At 37.3% G+C, this 17,186-nt stretch overlaps 1 protein-coding gene and 1 long non-coding RNA gene across 3 annotated transcripts in view; one reads left to right on the top strand and one right to left on the bottom strand.

Annotated features, from left to right (window-relative positions):
* Positions 1–2,081: 2,081 nt before the first annotated feature.
* On the bottom strand, positions 2,082–2,674 carry LOC114156099 (uncharacterized). The gene is made up of 2 exons (XR_003597906.1): positions 2,552–2,674; positions 2,082–2,283 (listed from the first exon to the last, which is right to left on the bottom strand). It is a non-coding gene; the product is annotated as an uncharacterized LOC114156099 (long non-coding RNA).
* The window catches only part of vps50 (VPS50 subunit of EARP/GARPII complex), a 110,432-nt gene continuing 95,477 nt past the window's right edge, over positions 2,232–17,186 (top strand). For both annotated transcript variants that reach the window (XM_028036317.1, XM_028036316.1), the window contains exons 1-4: positions 2,232–2,386; positions 2,900–2,968; positions 11,792–11,914; positions 13,060–13,131. In XM_028036317.1, the coding sequence (XP_027892118.1) occupies positions 2,354–2,386; positions 2,900–2,968; positions 11,792–11,914; positions 13,060–13,131 (297 nt within the window). In that variant the 5' untranslated portion in view covers positions 2,232–2,353. The remainder of the gene's footprint in view (positions 2,387–2,899; positions 2,969–11,791; positions 11,915–13,059; positions 13,132–17,186) is intronic.

Raw genomic sequence — 17,186 nt, 5'->3', positions numbered from 1 at the left:
TAGTATTTTTGAGTTGAAACACTTGGAAATACAGCATCTATAAAGTGGAATCAATACTCGCCAGAAGCTGCAGCTTACCTACCAACTGCAGAGATAATTAACCACAAGTCTCAATATGATGCTCCCTTGCATATCAACAAGAAGTCTTTTTAATCTTGTTTTAATTATAGCTTATGAGCTGACCAACTGTGTGTGTCTCTTCTTTGTGGAGGTATCTCCGGGTAGCAGCGGCCATCTGTTCCGTCTCACTGTCTGCTTTAAGGGAGGCGCCGCCTTATGGATGGCTGCCTAACAAACAACAGTGGAGTAAATTCACCTAAGGGGAGAAGCTTCACCTTCATTTGACTGGGAAATCAGCCTAAAGCATGATTAACCAGGAACTAGCTCTCCCTCTGCCTCTGGTGCGCAGCCTTCAAGTGTTGCTCAGTAGAAGGCCTGACAGGGCAATTACAAACAGGCTGAGTTGGTCTGCGTGCACCGCTTTGGTAATTATTTGGAAGAGCTCACAATGCAGAGCTTGGTCTAACAACTTGGCAGAGATGGAGAAACAGGGCACTCAGTCATGGAAAACATAGCATGACATGATCTCTTTTCTCGTGAATGGAATGTAAATGTGGCTGGCTAAACAGCACACCCACTGCAATTTCAATCATAACATTCATCTGGTTTGATTTAGTTTATTTGGCTACTGTTTTCATACACTATGAATTTGCCCCCCTTTTTTTCTCACATTACAAATTTTAATGCATGTTTTATTTTTGATTTTCTGTGACAGATCAGCACAAATAAGTACCTCATTACAAAACAGAAAGCAAATAATATATGATTTTCATTTTTGTTAAAAATGCATTTTTGTTAAAAATACAAACAGAACTTGATTGGGGGACATTCATATTCAGTGCCCCTTTACTCTTGTAACCCTGAATGAACTCTGGTTCAGTGAGTGTCCTTAAATGTCACTTTCGTGAAGCTAAACCAACTGTGTGAAATTTATAAATGCAGATGCTCTGTGAGGTGTGTTGTGGAACATTAAAGACCAAAACAGGTGAGGCAAAAAACAGCACATCACCTACGTATAACAGACCATCCACATTGTTTGGCAGCATCATGCAAAGGGGAACTGCTAAATACAGAATCTGCGGCAACACTTAGAAAATTATGTTAACAAATGCTTTTCATCCTATTTGGAAAGCTCAAAAGCTTAGTGCCTTAATGACTAAGTATAAACTATTTTGCTATGATGAATGACGGAAAGGTCAATCTCTTGATATGAAAAGGTGAAAGAGACTCTCCCTTATACTTGCAGCTTTATTGCAGCAATTAAAGTTGCAGACTATTAATTACTATGAAGCACATAAAAATCTATGGTTGAATGTAATTGAGAAGAAGTACTATAGGTGTGCATATTTTTGTATGACACTACTTGTTCAAAGTATCTGGGAGAAAAAGCTTTTATTTGCAATAGTTCAGGAACATTCCTGGAAGAATAAAAACAATGACAACAACTATACATACACAGCCCAATTTATCACTTAACCAGTAATTTGCATCTTAACATACATCAGTTTAAATAGATCATGTTTAAAGTGCCAAGAAAATATCACTTTATTAAAGCAGCAGTAATTTTTGACTGAGTATACTATGCCTTCTAAACCCACCATCTAGAAAAAAAGAGACAAAACAATGAAGCATCTTTCATCAAAGCTTCCTGGAAAATGTACATTTCCAACTCAGTGTGAAACCCCTGCATTATCAACAGTTGGCCCACTGGAATAACTATATTGCCCAAACTTGATTCAAAATAAGAGGATGAAAAGCAAGTAAAATATGTGGTTTAAACAAGGGTTGCTATCAACATGTTTGATATGATCGAATGGAATATGGAATTTATCTGTCTTGGTATCTTGTTCATTTTTCATTAGAGCCACAAGTTAGCCATTTGTACTCTGCTGCAAATTTACTGACATCCAGTGGCAGAAAGACCAGGCTACAACAATAATCATTTTTTTAAATCCATATTTTACAGTCATTTTAACTCTTTTGCATATAGAAAATATATGCATAACTACTTTTTTAAAAAATTTTTTGTTAATATTGCTACTTTTGACTTCAATTACACACACATTTTAACGAAGTTTATCCGTAAGAAACACTGAGGTAGAATTTTCCGATACATGGCGTAAGAACCACATTACCCAAGATGCTGCAGGATTCTTCCAGTTTTTGGCTTTCCAATCACGTGACAGTTAACTATGGCTTCCTTCTCGTAGTGATAGAGGCTTTCTGTTGACAACAAGGCAATATTAAAGATTTATTCATTTACTTGCCTTTTTTTACACAAGTTGGACTCACGATGCAGAAGATAAAGTCTCTTATGGCCCGCCAGGTGAGGAAAAACATGCCTTTATACAAGGACCAGCCGGTCGTTTGTATCTGGCAGCTAACCTAGCTAACTGGCTAATTTGACAGCTCATCGTGTGGCATTTAACAGGCGGGGTGATACGGGACAAACTAAGTATTTTCACCTAGTTCTATGAAGGTTTAGACTTACCATTTTGTATAAAGAATGGCCTTTTTTTCTCCTCTGGAGAAACACTAGACGTTCAGTCCGCGAAAACACACCTGCACACAACACTTGCCCACAACAACAATGAATCCTGGGTGGCTGAAGAAGTTCTCAGTTTGCACAAGAAGTAATGTTAGATTGAGTAATTTTAAGACACAACAGAGCTTATCACTGTCAGTAATCTGCACCGTCAGTTCCACTTTTTGTATGTGTGTGTGTGTGTGTGCAGTAGTGTCATGGTAGCCGTATGAGAAACGGGAGCTGGCTATACGGAGAGAAAACATTAATTAAAGGTTTATGGTGGGTTTTGTTTTTTGTTTGTTTTTGTGACAGGGCCTCAAAAGCCCCCAGGAGAGCATGGCTGATCTGAGTCCAATGGAGAACCTAAGGATCCCGAGCACGGTAAGCTTCCTGTGAAACATGATAGAGCAGTATATGTTATGGTTTCAGCTAAAACAAAAACCATCTGCAATGTCTTTGTTGTCCAACAAAGAAAATGAAATACAATTTGTGAATTCATGAATGTGCTGAAAGTTTGTTCACAAATTCATTAGAAATGCGTCAATTCATGGATACTTACAACAAAAGTTCCATCATTCCTTCTAATATTTTGTAATGGCATTTGAAAAAAAACCCTCTTTTAACATGTTATTACAATTCTTTGGGAAAAAATGCATACACATTTCCTTATTTCTGTCATGTAAAAACCAATCACTTTGTTGTATTTTATTGGGATTTTTGTAACAGATCAACACACCATAACAATGAAATGAAGGGAGTGAACTGTATTTTTATTTATTTTATTTGTACAAATAATCATTTGAAAAAATAACTGTGTATTTGTATTCATTCCCAATGAGTGTAACTCAGTAGAACTCCTTTTAGCTGCAATACAGCAGCAAGTTATTTTGGGGGGTATGTCTTGAACAGCCAGACTCAAATATTTTGCTGCCTCAAAGAGACTGTCCTCTATTTAGCATTCATCTTCAAGTCAGTTCTGATCAGCTCTCTTTCTCCTGCTGAAAAAAAAGCATGCTGCCAATACGGTTGTTCACAGTTTGGATGATGATGTGTTGTGTTGATTCGCCGGTACTCAACATTCTTTCATGTCGGCCAAAAAGGTTAACTTTGTTTTCATCTGATCAGAGCACCTTATGTTCTTCACTTTCACAATTATGAGGTCTATCACTTAAAATCCTACAGAAATGCATTGCTTTTTAAGGTGTAGCTTACAAAAAATTTAGAAAATATTAAACTAGATGTTTTTGCAAGGCAATGTAAGAGACTTCCCATATAACAAATTTATTTTTAAGTAAGACTTCCTCCTTGCCAAAAAAGCAAAGAAAACCTTTATGTTTCTCATTAAACTATCATGTATTCACTTATGAGGAATAAAATGTTGTCTAAATCATTATACATTTTCATGTATATGGTGATTAGACTAACCCAATTTGTTCTCAGAACAGCCCGGGTGATTGGAATAATAAATAAATTTAGCGCCTTCTCCTTTAGCTTTAAGCGTTTGTCTGCAGGTCTCTGGGTTGTGAGTGTAGTTCGATCATGGCACTCATAATTGAGTCATATTTTCTTTGACTTTTTTTTTCAGGTAATGTTACATCTCAGTATTTGATGATGAGATCAAAAACGGAAGTAATCTCTTTGTCAGTTCACTTATAGGAGTTGGAAAACCCGTTGTTAGAAAGCTAATGTTTATGTATATTTTAAACCAGAGTTCATATTAATTGTTATGTAAATACCTGGCAGACATTTTTTTTTAAAGTTATTGATATATAAAATGAAAATGGTTGATGTTGCTGCATGACTGAACGGAAAACATTGTTTAGCTGTAATCATAGCTACAATAAAAGAGACGGTAGTTTCTGAAGTAATATTTGTTTACTTTCATTAGATGCTTTAGTGTCAGGTGGCTTGGCCAAACTGGAAATGCAGTAACCAAACACTGCTTTGAGTATAGATGTTATCACACCTGCTTTGTTTGGCCTCGGTGTTGGGAAGCAGCTTCGCATAATGAACAGGAATATAATGGTCAGCATTCTGCATGGATGTTTGGCCAATGTGACCTGAACAAAAGAAAATGTGGTTTTTAAAAGATGATTCCCTGAGTGCAACAACTGCCATAATGTGTATGTGATAACTAACGAGTATTTTACATTAAGTAATTTTGACCCAGTCTGCAAATTTGTTTTAAGACAACCAAATTGGAGGGTTCAAATTCAAGGTTTTAGTCCTTTTGTCTCGTAAGTCCACATAATATCTTTCTGAAGTCTCGGGAAGATGTTTTTTGGGTTTTTTGGGGCATTTGTGAGATTGATTTTTTATTTGCCCATTCTTTTTTGTATTGTGGCAACATGAACCCTGACAGAGAGATATATAGGCACCCTTATGACAAAATTTAATCGGTGGACTGATTTATGTTTGTTCAGATCTTGTTAGTCATTTACACAGTATGATTGATTACTAATTAACAGTTTATTCTTTTGTGTCTAGATGCAATGTAATCATTCTATTCACAATTGAAGTTTTATTATTGGGATTCTGCAGATTAAATATTTCATAATATATTTCAATGATTCCTTTCATTCAGCCTAAGATCCCTGAAAAGGAGAGATTACCCTTCAGAGAAATATAATTTTGATTGGTTTAAGTTTGATGATATTTTACTTAATCTGACTGATATGATCTTCTTTAACGCATACTGATGCTTCACATTGATCATTTATAAGCTTATCAATTATAAGAGGTGTACTGTCTGTTAGTGAACAAACAGCATCATTAGGACCAAGAAGCAAAAGCTGTAGATAATTTTAACGGTAACAAAACAATTCACCATGTTGTGAGCAACTCTTGGAGCATGGTTGTGTAGTGAGTATGTTTTATTTTTTTGTTTTTAGGTAAAGTGTACCAATAGTAAACTTAGTCAATGTTATTATAAGTTTGGGTAGTTGTCAGAAGATGTAAGCAAGTCTTTGTGAGAGGGGGTGTTAAAAATAAAATACCTCTTAGGCCTCTTTACTACCAGTCACATCTTCTTAAGAAGTACATGTACAAATGAGGAACATTTGCTGAAATGTATCGCACTAGCAAGTGTTACAGAAAAAAATCTATAAGAGTTTAAAATTTAAGTGACAGTTTTCGGAACGAATGAAGGAAATCACAAACTCATAGTCAGCACTGACTAATCGTGCCCCCATAAATAATGCAGTAAAACAGTTAAACTGTAGGTTTTCATTAGAGGTATGTGTTTACTCTTACGCAGGGACACGCACGGACGCACAAATGGCTTGGTGAGCAAAACCTTAGACAGTTACGAGATTCTAAATCTAAACTTCTCTAGGAAAAGTGACAAACTATGTATTATTCTTGATACTGATTATCACTTATTGTTTTTCATACTTTAATTGTGTTGTACTTTAAAATATTAGGGGTTCTTTGTGGCTTACCGGAAGAGTCATCTACTTCAAGTTGTCAGATTGGGGATATTTCCTAGACTCAGTTTTTCAGAAAGAAATCAGGCTTTGTTGTGGCTGGTGAAATTTAACCTGACTATTCAAAATATGTGGTTTATCAGTAAACACATGGTTTGAATAAGGAGGACCAACAAGTTTTCCAAATTGGGGCAGGTTGTTTTGAATATTTTCTCTTTCAAAAAAATGAAATCATAATTTCACTGAGTATACTGTATATGTGCTTCTATACATGTATATATTTGTAGTAAGCATTCCCATGCTTATGTATGTTTATATTACATATGTTTATTACATTGTTTGCACTGCTTTGGAGCTGGCTTTAACCTCAGTGTACATGTGTTCAGCGACAAACTATACATTCTAATTGAAGCTTGACAAAAATCGAAAATGAAGAAAATCTTGGCGTCAAATACTTTTTCTCAGCAATATATGTGACATGCTGTTCACTGCTAACATCCTCCCTGTGTGTTCAACTAAAACAAAAAGAGTCATTGGTCAATTTGTTTCATGCTCTGACTTCACTTACTTTAACACTTGATGTCTCAGCTTACAAAAAAATGAAACGGCTCCCCACACACACACCCATCATCCTTCCTGTATGTTAGAGAATAATACATAACTGTCAAGCTGAGGAAGACTGTGACCTAGCATGCTGCGGTGTGCAGTGGAAGGAGGCCAGTGGACTTGATTTTTACATGGTACTATTATACTGAAACTGGAGCCTTTCATGGGTTTCCAACCATTTTGTTCATGATTTGAATCATTTATCATCTTCCAGGAGCCGGCTGCTGCATGTGGCAGGCTGAGAGCCAGAAGTACTAGAGCTGATGATTGATAGATGATGCTGTTGAGTCGCTGTAAGGACTCCGGCTTGAGAATTTGATAGACAGTTATACACCTTGAGTGTGTGTTGCACTGTTTTAAACCGAATGTACCGCAGTTACTTCTTTGGCTTGTTTTGATAAAACAATCAGCTCTACAATATTATGTGCTAATGTCTTTTGATCATTTTCTAAAATGTTTCATTTTCTTTGTGATTTAACTGTCCACAGCTATTAGAATTGATTGTGAAAATTTTTCAGAAAAATCTCTAGCTTCTTATTGCATAAAATTAACACTTGCGTGTGTGTGTATATATAGGTGTGTATATATAGCCCTTGGTCTTCTCCTGAAACATTTCACAACATTTAACTGTTCCTCTAACCATCTCTATGTCAGAGCAGAGGGTTATCTTTTATGCTCTCTTATTTTCTGGTGCACTACTGAGAGAGCCTTTGAGAAAGGTTTATTTTGGACTGTGTACAACCTCATCTATGTTTATTTTACCATGGGTTTTGAATCATTATGCTGTTGAAAGTCCCAGTGATGGCACACTTTCAGTTTACAACTGAGCTTCTGAAAATCTCATTTAAAATCTACTAGCATTTCAAAGATTTCATAATAACATGTGCTCAGTTTCCAAGAGTCTTTGACAAGACACCGTCCCACTGAATCACAGATCTTTCATCAGACCACCAAAGAATGGGCCTGGGGTACTTTCTCATAGTAATCCTCTACTTCATGCCAAGACCAGGTTTTGTTGGTCGCCAAGAAGCTCAATAGCAGCCACATTGTTCCAGTTTAAATCCTGGTATTAATTATCAAAATGCACACAATTAGATTTCAGATGGCAGGTCAGGAAACGGCTTTATTCTTGAATCAAACCGGCTGGCAAGATAGTTTCTAAAGGTTGCCATGGGGACTTGGTGACATTTGGATACGTCTCCTTTGTTTTGATAAACTTGCCTTGTTTGCAGCAGTTTCAGTTGTTTTAAGCATGCTCATTATTCCTCTGTCTGTAAGTGCAAGTTTGGGCAAGAAGCTACTTTCTTAAAGCCCTTTTATGTGCTAGGAAGATCAACACACTCATCTTTCCTATTTATTCTCATATCTTGTGTATATCCTTGACTTAAAGTAGTTACAAATTGAAAATAACATGAGTTTTATTTTCCTCCACATCTGTACAAAGAGTGTAAATATTTGTGTTTTAATTAATATATTCTGCCAGAAAGTGGGAAGTTTTGGTGTTGTGCTTATATTGTGTAATGCACTGGCGTGCTGAGTGGAAAAAATGCAAATGTTTTTAATTTCTATATCTATTCATGGTGTCGCTGAGAGACATGATAGTTATAGCAGCTTGAACTCTAGTATCATCGGAGTTCATGCAGTTACCGGTAACCGCCAGCAGGGGTCACTCTTTATATGTGTAATACACATTGATAACAAGACACTTGGAACCATTTAATTATCCATATTAAGCAGATTATGTATTAAATATATTTTACCACTCTTTGAATGGTTGAACAGTTAATGAACATAAATCATATTCTTGATGATGTTAATTTAAATTGTGAGTTTTCTAAAAAAAAATAAAAACAAAACAATTTTGAATTGAGCAGAAGACGTGTTTATAGTGTACAAACGTATATTGACACGTCTCAGATAATGTGTGATTATACATTCAAGAGCTAGCCTGCCCACTGACGCAGACCGTAAAATGACAACATCACAGTGTTCAAGCTTGTCAGGTCAATGAGAGACGGCGCTAAATGGAACAAATGAAAGTCATGCTCTTCCAAGTGAGACTTTAATATTGTTATTCTTTAAATCAGCAGCTGCCCGCCGGTTCAGGTCCCAAATTGAGCCTTCTGCTGTGTCTATAGCAGACGAGAACATAAGCCCAGCTAGCCTAAGATACATATTGAGCAGTGATTTTGGCGAGTAGGGCTTTAATTTGTTTATCTTCTTCTCTTCCTCTCTCGGTGCATCTTGTGACGTCCTTTTGTTTGTACTTCCTTTTGTAGCAAGCGGGGCCCTTTTGGTTTCAATCCCCACTCTCTCCAATAAAACGTCCACTTTGACTTTATTGTAAAGCTTGTTAAACATCCTGCACTTAGGATGCAAATAGATTTCCATTTTCTGCAATGAGATGACAAATACATTAATTTGCGGAAAAGAGGGGCGGGGGGATTGATGGAGAAGGACGGTTTGTTTGTCCCTCATCCTTCAATGTGAAATTTGATCAAAACATCCCAGCGGGTTCCTGTTTGGGGTTTTTCACTGGCTGTGCAGGGGTGTCTGTTTTGTGTTATTTCTGCAGCTCGCAGAAGGGAAGGTAGGGAATTATTTAACTCGGCGTAGCCTCACGATGAGTCATTCTCTCAAAGGTGTTTCAGTTTTTGCAGCTATGAGACTGAGAGTGGGGAGGGGGTGAAGGGAAGCAGTGTCACACAGCAGAAGTTAATTTCCCAAACTAAACATGAACTAACTTCACAGTTAACACACAGCCATCGTCCTTCTCTCACTCCTCCTCTTCTTCTTTACCTTTTGCACAGAGTGACTCATCCATTCTGCCCTTCAATCTTTTCTTTCTCTCTTTTACACTTTCCCTCTCTTTTGAGCTGATTTTCCCACTCACCCACCCGTTTGGTAGCCGAGCATATTCTCCCGTTTCTCTCCTCAGTCTCTTCACCCCCTGGGATCCTGGTTTGCTCCTTTTTTACCTGATTCAAACACAGCAACATGCACCTGAAGGCTTCTGCACACACAACAATAGACAATCTGATGATTCATTTTAATCCTCCTCCTTTGCCCTGTATAAGACAATCTATTTATAGAAGAGTAACAGGGACTCCGTGGGTGGAAAACAGTGAACTAGATGATGCTATGTATTACAGCGGAAAATGAAATTACATGCATTGTGGTGTAGGAATTTCAACCAGCTTGAAGCAGATTTAAATACTTGGATGCCCTGTTGATGCCTGCTTATTGTTGTCAGCAGTTATCTTTGGTTAACCTGCTGTTTCATGCAAAATCATAACTTTTCTCCTGTATTTATGTACTTTCAAGTTATTTTAACCCCATGACCTGTTTATTACGTTGGTGCATGTTAATGTTGTAAAGGTAAAGATTGTGCTTCAGGTTATTACAGATATAAAGCTTCCTTCCACTTAATATGTAAGTGTATGCAAAAGTACCTGAACTCCTCCATGTTTCGTCAAATTACATCCCTGAGGTTCAGTGTATTTTCTTGGCCCTTTGTGTTAGACTATAAAAAATAGTTTATAATTGTTAAGTAGAAGGAAAAAGCTTCATTATTCATTCTTATCGTACAAATAAAATTAAAAGTTTAACCCCTTTAATCTAATACACTGGTACTGTAGTGAAGAAACACAGTTGTATAGACAAAAACTGTACCAGAGTTTGAGGATGTAGTTGTGATCTTTATTGAAGAAAGTACAGAAAAAAACATGGCCTACATGGCGATTGCAGCATCATAACCGCGGAATACTTTTATTCAGCAGGGATGGAAAGGCTAAAGTTGGTGTAAATATGGATAAGTAGGCTGTAAAAGACTTGAAATGTTCACCTTCCAGCATGAGAGATACCCTTAACACAAACAGGACTGCAGGAGATTGCTTCAGATCAAAGAATATTTACTTTTTAGAATGGCCAAGTCAAAGCATGGACCTAAAGTATATCCAAATAGGAATGTTAGGACTTGAAAACCACTCTTCACAGATGCTCTTCGCCCATACCGGTTGACTTTGAGCTATTTTTATACTAAATTTGGCAAGATTGTCAGTTCTTCTGTGTGGTAGAGACATGAGTCAAAATAATTGCAGCTGTAATGCTCTTCAAAGTATCAACTAAATGGGATACCAATAAACGGGACATTTTCCAGATTTTATTTGCATGTGAACTTGTTGCTGCAAAGTGAGTAACTTGATTCAACTGGACGAGTCTCCTGAGATAGAAAATGTTTGACCAATTGCAATAATAAACTAAACTATGGTTCATTGTTTTAAAACCATGGTTAAATTGGAAAACATGTATTCAATTTTGAATCATTGAGTAAGGTTTAGTTGAAGTAACTATACATATTTCTATCTATAAGTTGAATTGTTTTGTGTAAAGTCACGACAAAAAAAAACTATGAAATACAATAACATTTGTGATTGTAATGTATAAAAGGGATACAAAAACTTTTGCAAGACCTTGTATAAAGCATATGTCATAATCAAACATACACATCCACAGGAGGCCTTCAGCATAAGTGGCCCAGCTATTATTAATTGAAATATCGTTATTTCGGTGTGACTTTGTGTCTTTTCTTTAGTTGTAACCATTTTTTCTTGTATTTTGCAACACTACATGTCCTCCTCCACTTTCGTATTGACGTGACTGCATCACAGCTCATTAAGGATGTGGGCTTAAGGCTCCTTCTCCTAAAAGAGCAGCTGCAGCAAAAAAGCTCAATGGATGCACAGTGTGTTAATCAATAAGGGTCTGATGTTTCTCAGGGATGGAAGTCCTTTATTTTTCTGCTCCCCGTTTCTCCTTGACCTTTGACCAGTAATACAGGTGCAGGCTTCACTCAAAACCTGTCTTTAATGTTTGTTTTTTTTAACCCTTTTTTGCCACTCCTTGCACCTCACCTTCTGCTGTTCTGACTTCTTATTACCTTTTGTTTCACCTTCAACTTTTCCCAAAACCTATCTGCATGTTTTTCTCATCATGTCTACCTTCCTTTTATTGCTTTTCCCTGTGGCAAGTTTGCTTCTTGTAGTTTATTCTCTTTTTTTGTGCGTTTAGTTTTTGAAAAGTGTAGAAATACAAGCGTCACAAAAGTTTCTGTGAAGAGTGTCTTTTTATAGCTCTCTCCCTTCCTGTGGCCATCTCCTGATATGTCCTCCAGGAGGAGTTGCGGGAGCTGAGGCAGCAGCCCATCGACCCCCAGGCGGAGCAGGAAATCATTGACAGCATCGAAGAGGTCTACTTCTCCAACGACTCCTTCGACATGGTGCGGCACGAACTGGAGGTCAGTCGCTCCGGGATCGTGTTATCGCATAAACGAGTCCCACTCTGTTCAAAACGATGAGACTGGCTCCTCAATCGACCTCCTACTTTTTTATTTTTTCAGGATAACGATTGCATCAAAGCTCGCCACATTTCAGCGACTTTAATAACAGTAGCATTGCATATCAAATGGGAATAAATATGTTCTGCCGCTGCTCATTGAGCCACATCTGACTGGCAGGAGTAAAAGTTCTTTCTTACCTGAGCTGCTGTCTCTTACGCTTTTACTGAGCTGCGTGCACATCACCCAGGTCCGGATTGATGGATTGCATCCACGCAACACAAGAAAGGTGTGAAATCTCATTAGATTTATCTTGGTATTGCTACACCATCCGAAATGAGACTTTCAGTCAAGAGGAAAGTAATTACCTCTCATGCTTTGAGCCATGGATTTGTAATATCTTCTTCTTTTCTCTAGCAAAGTTTGTTTGCTGTTTACCAAATAAGATTCTCTTTCATCTTGACTAATCTGATTTATGATCTAACAATGTGTATTTACTGAATAAACTCCTCTTTTTCTTGAATAAAGAATCAAAGTTACCTTTAGTCACAGCAGCTGAAAAAGCTTAAATTCTTTGAGAAGCATAGTTCTTTTAGAATTTGAGAATAGAGAGAAGATGAAATCCCTGTTTTGATCCTGTGCAGGAAAAAAAGTGATTGTTGAAAGAAAGTCAGAATAATCCTGAAAATGGAAACACCAACATGCTGCAAAGGCTGCAGAAGACGTGTTTGCTTTTTACCACAGAAGACCCTGAGAAACTGTATTTACTGACTAAATTCATTTTCTATTTTAAATATGTGAGTTATCTTTAGTCTCAACAGCTAAAAAAAGTTTAAAATCTTTTAAATTCATGGTGGGATATGTAAAAAAAAAAAAAAAAAGACTCTTAGGAGGTAGATTGCCTCTTTCAACAAACAGTAGATCCAATTCCTTTCTAGTTAAATGCTCATTTGGGTTATAGGCTGGATGCCGCCTTGCAAATGTGAGAAGGGTTTCGGAAATTGGTTTATGGACACAGAAGCTTTGGCTGTTACCGTCTGTATTGGAGGAAGCGAGGTAAATATTTATTGCGGTTTAATGTTTGTCTGTGTTTCCTGTTATTATAGAAGCTCCCACCTGAGCTGAACCTTCAGGAACTGGAAGAGTACAGAGACAAACTCAAGAGACAACAGGCTGCAGTAAGTGACTACTCTCAGTAGTAGAAGTGCACAGGCAAGAAGTTAGACTGTAAGGTGTAGTATTTGGTTTTATGCAGTGTATTTGAATATTTGTTTGTGTTGAGATTAATTATGTGTAAAACTAAATGTAACAGTATTTTATAGACAGTTCTGTTTTGGGTACTAAAGAGAAAAAATGACAAAAAACAAAACAAAACAATAAAAAAAACCATATAAAAACAACAGGTCCAGAGAAATCTGTGCTGACTTCACCTTAATTTTCATTTTATTACTCTGGAAAGCTGGAGTAATAAAAACTGCTCCCATCTGTGCTGCCCCCCTGTGCTGGCAATAATTTTAAAATAATGAAACAATAAAGCATCTGAAGAAAAAGCTCCCTAAAAGCTCTTCTTTTCATTTTGATAGAAGATTTAAATGTTGTTTTGCTCCATCTTGTCATCTAAAATTTGCTCTATACCTCAAGGGCCTGCCACACCTCTCCACAGCAAAATGTGTCTTGTTAGGTGCATTTGACTTGAAAGGCTCTTTGACAGCTGGTTATCTTCTATACAAAGAGGAGTATAGGGAGGACTAAATGGTGTATCATGGTTTGCACTCTGTCTAAATTCACTTGTTTGTTCCTTTAGTTTTATCTCTGGTTTTTCCTCCTCAGCTGGATCATTTTCATAAAACCCTTTATACAGAGGTGATTTAGTTATTTGGAGTTTCACAAGGCTGACCTTTGAAATGTTTTGTTTTTATAGCAGCATATGGAAGACCAGCACTTTCACAAACCAACATAGATGCTACCCACCTGTCTCTCTAGCGTTTAAATATTTCTTTTTAGTTACCTAATAGCCATTCTTTTTGTTGTGTGCCACATGTTTTCACCACACACTTCATATCCCTTATTTTTTTGTACACTACTCTTCCACTTGCCCTCTGGTGTACTGGCTGTTTAAATGAGACATTGCTCCAGACACTTTGGCATGGAGAAATAGTAGCCTTTAGCATAAGCGTACATAAGCTGCCTCACATCTTTCCTGTCTGAAATGAAGAGAAAGATGTTTGTGGCTGTTTGTGGTTCTCTGCTTTTAGGCATTTGGTGAGCTGTAGCAACTGGTCTGGGCTTGTGTCAGACAGGATATTTGAAGGTAATTGTTTGTGTTGTTTGGTGTTGGGTGCACATGACATCTCGACTTGTGTAATTGTTTCCCTTATGATCTTGGGAAGACATAGATTGCTTTACCTACTGCCAGACCTGGAGTTTTTCTTTAGACCAACTATTCTGTTGAGCACTGATCATTTTGGATTACTTTCTAGAAAGTCCTAATAAAGTTTTTATTATCATCCTTTTTCTTTACAGGTTTTACAGGTTTTACCTTTAAGGTATATGTTGAAATATTTATTTATTTCACTAAGCAAAACCAAGTAGGTAGACTGATTACAGACTGTTTGCAAGTCTTTAATCATGTTCATTATTATGATTTTCCACTTACACTTACAACGTTTAATTTCTCAGACTAAAATTTTACCTTGGACAATTAAAAAAAGAAAATTTACAGAAATGTGGGTTTAATGTCTGTTTAAAGGTTATATTTTCTAAAGGTACTTTTTAATATGACAAGCAACCCTCATTGGAATGCATACTTTAATTTACTGAATATGACTGTCTCCACAAATGTGGCTCATAATTACAGTTGGAACAAAATAATATACATTTTAATACAACTAGAACTGTGACACACCAGCCTGGACCAGAACTCATAATTATCTTGCCACCATGAGCATTGTGAGAATGCATAAGGAGGACAGAAATCTCTGATCTCTGAAGCTCATTGTTAGAGAACAGCAGGAAAGACTGGCACTTCGGAGTCATTATGTATTCATAGAGATCAGGTATATTCGGAAGGGATAGAAGAAAATAAGTATATCTTTCCCACCAACACAAATGGAGAGATGTTGAGTCTGGTAAACTCTTCTTGGACTTTAACTTGCACTGTATGCATTGATCAGATACAACTTAAGACAGAGCTTTTAGACAATAAACATTCCAGGTGTTTTTGACATAAAGGATAAAATGGGGAAAAAAATACATCTCATTTCCACTACTTGTTATGGTGGAGGATCTGTGATTCTTTTGTACTGTTTCTCTTCCAAGAGTCATGGGAATCATTTTAGAGGTTGGATTACTTTCATGTCTTAACCAGAGGTGACATTAGGTGTGAAGGGCTCTGTATTTTCTATATTAAAGTGAGTTCAAGCTAAAATATTTATGGATGCATGGTGTTTTCTTTTTATCTATAGAAGATTTTCTGTGTTTAAGTAAGCTTATTAGAAATGCCATGTTGCATCAGAAAGGCAACTCAGCAGGAGTTACAGCGAGTCTGTGATTGATAACATGCTATGATTTTATTTTGTTTGGTGAGCTCGAAGAGTTGTTTGGCACTAAGATTAATCCCGTCCTCTGCTGTTGAGATGTAGGATAAATTCAGAAATATGCTAATAGGGACAGATTATCGAGACTGCTGAATTTTGTGTTTTTGGTAGATTTTATTTGGAAGCATGCAACAAGAATGAGCGGAAAAGTGAAACAAAAAAAATCAAAATGTTGTTGGAATATCCTGAAAATATGAAGTCAGGATTGTGACTTGTGCATGCACTGTGGTTCATCAAACTAATGGTGGTCCCCTGCAGCCAGCTTTGAACAGGCCACATTCCCTCTGAGGAAGCGATAATGATGCTTTTAGACTCTCAGCATAAGGGTTGCCCTGTGTCGGCCTTTCCCTCTGCTAGCTGATGTGGAGAGTCCTCCTCATGCTGCTCAGTTCACTGTTGGTGTGAGCATATGTGGCTCTGTGGCTGTAGTACTCGGAATAACAGCTAGTCTGCCAATTGGACAATATGTGTTTATATCTATGTTTACTATTTTCTCTTTGCTCTTGCTGTGCCAGAAAGTCCACGAATGTGACTGACACATTGACTTGTTTTACCTTTAAAGCCACATCATGTTAATCACCAACTAATGAAGAACAACTTTCTCAGTGAAGAAAGAAATGATTGATAAATACAAAGTATAGTACACTTGTGAATTGGAAGGAAAAATCCACGGTTTATTAAAAATGTTTCACAAATAAATATGCAAATGCACTCTGCCCGTCTTTTCCTCCAAAATTTCTAAATACAAGGCAATCAATTGCCTTCAGAAGTCAGCTAATAAAAAATGTCATCCTGTGTAGAATTCAAGCTCTGTATAAATACAGCGCTTCTGTAAAGGCCTCAGAGGTTTTTAGAAAGCAGGGCCTGATCATAAAAAGCAGCCCAGGGTCTATACAACTCATGGAGCACTGTTCAATCCATCCTCTAAATATAGATTGAATGTGGCACAATGACATGCAGCTAAAGGGAAAGGCCTGGCATGCTGAGAATTAATCAGCCAAGAAGCCCCTGGTAACCCCTGAAGATCTGCAGAAATCCACAGCTCCAGTGGTTCTGTCAACAGAACAAGTATTAGTCATTCGTTAAACAAATTGTGGAGTGATCTTCCACAAAAAGATTTAAAAATAGGACAGAATTGCTTAAAGTAGACGGTAAAATGTCCTTCTTGAAGTTTGCCATAAGGCTCCAACTGCCCTGTGATGGACTGGTGACCTAGGGTGCACCCTGCCTCTTGCCTGTTGACCCCTGGAGATAGGCACCACTAGGTGCCTATCGCTTGACCTCACTAGGGATAAGGGGTCAAGAGACCTCACTAGGGATAAGGGGTCCAACCAAACATGAGGTGCTCTGGGCAAATGAGATGAAAAGTGAATTGTTTTGTAACTTTCATTATCGTGCTGTGTGAAGGATTTTCTTCAGCAGGGACAGGGAAACTGTTCAGAATTGATGAGAAGCGAGATGAGGCGAGATTCAGGTCAACCATAGAAGAAAACCTATTAGAAGCTGTAAAAGACTTGAGAGGAGGTTCATCTCTCCAGCAGGACAACCTCCCTAAACATGTACACAACTAGGACTGTGAAGGAGTTGTGTAGATCAAAGCATATGCATGTTAAAATAAACATGGTCAAAGTCATGAA

Source organism: Xiphophorus couchianus, chromosome 13 (genome assembly GCF_001444195.1).
Source record: "Xiphophorus couchianus chromosome 13, X_couchianus-1.0, whole genome shotgun sequence".
Classification (NCBI taxonomy): Eukaryota; Metazoa; Chordata; class Actinopteri; order Cyprinodontiformes; family Poeciliidae; genus Xiphophorus; species Xiphophorus couchianus.
The sequence above is the reverse complement of the archived record's forward strand: the minus strand, read 5'-3'. Positions and strand labels throughout refer to the sequence as shown.